At 40.4% G+C, this 5,165-nt stretch overlaps 1 protein-coding gene across 3 annotated transcripts in view; it reads right to left on the bottom strand.

Moving 5' to 3' along the window:
- Positions 1-1,097: 1,097 nt before the first annotated feature.
- Cad87A (cadherin 87A) overlaps positions 1,098-5,165 on the bottom strand; it is a 324,473-nt gene continuing 320,405 nt past the window's right edge. For 2 of the 3 annotated variants that reach the window (XM_076187818.1, XM_076187820.1), the window contains 2 exons: positions 4,657-4,881; positions 1,098-4,052 (listed from right to left, as the gene is read on the bottom strand). In XM_076187818.1, the coding sequence (XP_076043933.1) occupies positions 3,834-4,052; positions 4,657-4,881 (444 nt within the window). In that variant the 3' untranslated portion in view covers positions 1,098-3,833. The remainder of the gene's footprint in view (positions 4,053-4,656; positions 4,882-5,165) is intronic. The other variant, XM_076187819.1, reaches the window with a different exon arrangement.

Genomic DNA, 5,165 nt, shown 5'->3' with positions numbered 1-5,165 from the left:
AAAGAGGGCCGGAGGAGGGGTATGTACTTTCATTTACAATGATTTAGCATTCAACCCCCGTACAGACCTTATGAGTAACGAGGGCCTCGAAGCTGTATGGATAGAAATACTGTTACCTAAATCGCATCCCATCTTATGTGGGGTCTGTTACAGACCTCCGAAACAGATGTCTTTCTATAACGCATTAGAATCTACCTGTTTCGATCAGGTCAATATGCATGGCCAAGAAATTATTATCCTAGGTGATTTTAATACGAATCTGGCAAATACAAACAATAACCTTGTTAAGGCAATGAGGGACTTGCTAAAATTTCATGGCCTGACACAACTGATTGACGAGCCTACTAGAATAACAGGCACATCCAGGTCCATCATAGATCTTATCCTGGTTTCCGATTGTAATAAGATAACGCAGGCTGGTGCTTGTGATTATGGTCTTAGTGACCACAAGCTCATATATTGTACTAGGAAAGCTAGGAAGACGATTTACAATAAGTACAACACAGTGAAACTTCGTTCCATGAAACATTACTCACGGGAACATTTCGTAGATGAACTGGGTAGGACAGACTGGTCACCAGTACTAAATTGTACTGATGTTTATGAGCCCTGGTCTAATTCTAAGTACACATTTCCTATTATTATTGACAGAGTAGCGCCTCTCAAAGAGACACGAATAAGACAAAGGACGGAACCATGGATGACAAACGAAGTACTGGGTTTGATTAGAGATAGAGACAGATTTATTGCAAGATTTAGACAAGTTTGTGTCCTGTCTTTTCAGAACCTGTCACCTCAGGAGGTCACTGTTGATTTGTACATGCACTTAACCCCTGCATTTCCCCCCCCCCCTTTTTTCTGTTTAATACCTCCTTTACTCTTTTAATAACCAGCAGGCACTCTCCGTGGATGGTACCATCTAACGGCTAGAAAATTATTATATTTTCTAACCCATGACTGATAATCAGAAACCCAGCTACAATTTCATGGTTAGAACCCAGACATAAAAAAGAGTTACAAGGATGTTCTCACTCACTGAAAATACTGATATAGGGGATTAAAAACTCGACCAAACAAATACATGTTTATTCCGTGAGGGAATGGTTTATGTACAAACACAACTGCGGTCATCCGTCTAATGACAGATATATCGACACACTCGCGTATGCAGACGAGTTAGTATTTCAAGTTCCCTAAGGATTGTCAATAACTCATCCTTAGCAGGACGGTAAAATATATATCTTATAGTATGTTATAAATACCCTTAACTGAGGAAACATTGAGAATATAACAGCTTGTGGAGAGTATAATGAGTGCGATTTTTCTTTATACATGTTATACGTACAGTATTTATAAAAGTATTTAAGAACTATAAAACTTCAGGGATTAAATACAAATTTATTTTCACTAGACATACAATATATGGACGAACTAGACGTTTCTGTACAGCTCCAGTTCTGGCTCCTCATTGGAACCACATCCTTCGTCATCAGATAGACAATTATTATGACGTTGCCAATGGTCTCACGATTATTAAATGTAAAAATCATTCATATGTCTGGGCGGAAGTAAAGACTTATCCAGGAAGACGTGTTTCCCCTTAGAGCCACAAAGTATAAGCTTGTTTTTGCAAGGAAGACCAAACTCATATTTCCTCCTGCAAAGGAATTGGATCCGCTGTTATCATCAGAGGATGGCGAACAAGCTCTTCTCAAAAAGGAAGGTATAAGCGAAAGTAAAAAGATCCGTATATTTCGATCACTAACTGTGATCCTCTTCAGCAGCACATCTGCTGAAGAGGATCACAGTGATCGAAATATACGGATCTTTTTACTTTAGCTTATTCTTCTCCGAAAGTAGGTCATTAGTATTATTTTACCAATGTGCTACGACATTACTTTGTTAGGAAGGTATATACTTCTGGCCATAGGAAATGTTAACCTCTTTTATTGCCAAAGAAGACTGTAATCTCTTACTTCCTCATGTACAGTAGATACAAGCTAGTGGACATTTATACATATGCAGGACCATTGGCTGCACGACATATAGCATACTTCGTCGGGTATTCAGAAGTATATGAAACTTTTAAGTTCTTTGTACTTGATTTCACTTCAGGATACACTACGGCCTGACATGTTCATGATTAATTTCAAGGTCGAAGCAGTGACACGAACGATATGTAGGATGTTGATAATGTGAGCTTCGTGGACTGGGATACAAGGAGAGGATGGAAGTTAATCAGAAAGGAAAGCATGGAAATGAAACGAAATATATACATGCATACGAAATCTGAAAATGAGTAGGAGTAGAAGGTACTTTGTGAGTAGAGATAAGCACGAAGAAGGTAAAGGCCTATGTAAAAGATATTGTATGTACAATTGCAAGAGTGGAAAGAAGAGAGTGGGTTTGACGTAGAGGGAAGGAAGATGAGTTGAAATGATTCGAGTTCAAAGAGCTTTAACTGATGAGCTAGAAAAATTATTTACGGAAGCAAATTTAATTATAAATACAACTGACACTTTGTAGGTCAGTAGGATTCTTTATATTTCGTATTTGGCTGTCACCTAGCGCCCTTGTTTAGCTGTAAAAGTGACTCTTTCTTCTTAAAGGTTAAAATATCTAAGTCTAGCCCTGTAATGGCCAGTGCATTGGCTTTTCTGGTTATCGCTAAAGGGGCTCGAGTGTTGCTTCATATGAGGTTTCCTCAAACATTATTCGACTGTGGTACATCGAGGGTTCTTCTTATTGTCATCGAAAGGGTGATCAGGAGGGAGAGGATGGGAGAAGGGAATCAGGACAGATGATTTACGAAGTGTTTTTCTTAACCGTGTCTGGCCGTAACTAAAAAAAAAAAAATACATTTGAGATTCTTTCCCGAATTTTGTATAATCTTATTCAGCTAAGAAGAGAGCATTTTGCTGAAAGGGGTTTGGCTGCCCACCTTCTACCTCGTTACGATGACATCATTATAATTTTGTTCTTGTTAGACATAAATTCACTGGAGAAGACACACATCTCCACTGGCCCTCCTCCTCATCCTCCTCCCTCTTTTCTCTGTTTACAAACCAAAATGAGCGACACCTTTTGTCCTCTGATATGCCACTTCAGGGACATCTTATACAGGAAGCTCGGACAGAAACATGTTCTTATATATAATTTTTTTTGCTTTTTTTTTTGTGTGTTTACGTGATGGAACGCCAGGAAACGAAAAGCTCATATCTCTGTCTGAGTCTCCTTTGTCACCAAATCTCAATATGTCCAAATGCATAGTAAATATCCCACACACATCAAATACCAATGATATTGGATACAACTCCTCCTTTCTTCGTCATACGATACGAAGGTAAAGTAATATCGTTAATATATAATCCCATTTACAAGCTCTTAAGTCTGAGTAATTCTGCCCAAAGTTGTTGATGTGTCCATACGTTAACAAGAGACGACGCGTTATGATAGAGATCGGGTGGCATGAATACACAAGTCCTTCACCAACTCGAAATTTATCGGTGTTTTCTAGGGCAAGTAAGTCCTTTAAAAAAGCATCTCTCTAACCTGAGTCTCGGAACACAAAAGAAAAAGAAGAAGAAGAAGAAGAAGAAGAGAAAGAAGAAGAAGAAGAAGAAGAAGAAGTAGAAGAAGAAGAAGAAGAGAAAAAAGAAGAAGGAGAAGAAGAAGAAGAAGAAGAAGAGGAAGATGATGATAAAAAAGAGTGAGACTAAGATGGGACAAATGAGCTAGGTGGAGGCTCTTCTTAAGTACGGGTTCGAGTCGTGAAAGAAATCATGCCACCACCACCTGCACGCTCCTTTCCGCCAGCTCCACTCGGAATCATTCTATATGAGCTCAGCCACAAGCACCGGTTCTCCATGAGCATTAAGAGTGAGGTTCTTTGAGGTTCGAGGTCTGTTTCCATCCTCCCTGAAGGGTGTAGAAGACTCAGTGGGCTCCTCCGGCAAAGGGCGGTTGGCCATAGCCTCCGGTGGCTGGAAAGTGGATCCAGTGAAGGCAGTCCGGAGTTCGTGGTATTCATTCTGCTGCTGCTGTTGCTGCTGCTGGAAGAGAAAAAGGGAAGCGATGTTATTTCTGACCAAAATCAAGAACGACGGCACACATACACACTGTCCTCTAAAGGAATCAAAACAGAATACTAGAGGGGTGATTTAATCGTGCTTACCACGAATGGTTAACTGGAAAAAGGGAAATGCTCTCACACATTAACACATGTGCGGATATCCGCATCGTATGTAGACAATTCATGACCATATTTTGGTAGTATTTGCTGATTTTTTGGATGATTCATGGACATGAGACCCATTCGCATAAATTAAGTGTGAGTTTTTTATAGTAAATATTCTGTTATTACATGTCTGGGATTTATTCAATAGAAACTTGCAAAAAAGAGGTTTGGGGCCTTTTGACACCACTTCAAGCTTGACCCCATGCATCACTCCTTAGCAAATTTATCTTGGACAATATTATGTCTCCTACTCCTACTCCAGAAACTTTGTAACTAAATGTCTTTCCCCACCTACTTGCATTCATCGTTTTCCATGTTAAACCTAATTCAGATTACAATAATTATATGTATACATTCCTATCATCTTACTTAATAAGCTGTTGATTAATCTAATCGTTTATACACAACACATTACTCACTTCCGGCGCATGCGCATAAGCCGTTAGGGGTGTCTGAACTCCTGGCACGCGCGGACCCTGAATACCCTGCTGGCGTTGCAGATGGTCCAGGGTAGCGTAGTCGTTGCTCTCGCCTGGATCCTCCCCGAGTGTCAGCGTCCCTTGCAGGTTCCTCAACTGTAGTGACCGCAGCGTGCCCCCGTGTGACTTCTGGATGGTCGCGTATGTGTTGCTTTGCGTATCCATCTGCACAGGGAAAAGGAACAAGTGTTATTACCCTTGCGTACAATGCGGCTAAGTTGATGTGGACATGTGTAATTATCCCTGGACGCTTGCTGGAAGTCAGGAGGGTGAGAGATGTAGAGGCGTAATCAATAAAGCCTCGGAAACAACGAATCAATGTAATTCGAATATCAATCCTTTCATTGCCATTCGCAACAACGTTTGTTCTGGATGTCACCAATACCAGGCGATTTCATTGAGCTGAGGGTAACCCCTTACGTAACGGAAAAGGTTAAAACACCTAAGCA

The sequence above is a fragment of the Oratosquilla oratoria genome, chromosome 7, assembly GCF_046742065.1.
Source record: "Oratosquilla oratoria isolate Oo_2021 chromosome 7, ASM4674206v1, whole genome shotgun sequence".
In the NCBI taxonomy this organism is placed as follows: domain Eukaryota; kingdom Metazoa; phylum Arthropoda; class Malacostraca; order Stomatopoda; family Squillidae; genus Oratosquilla; species Oratosquilla oratoria.
This window is presented reverse-complemented; position numbering and strand designations above follow the sequence as displayed.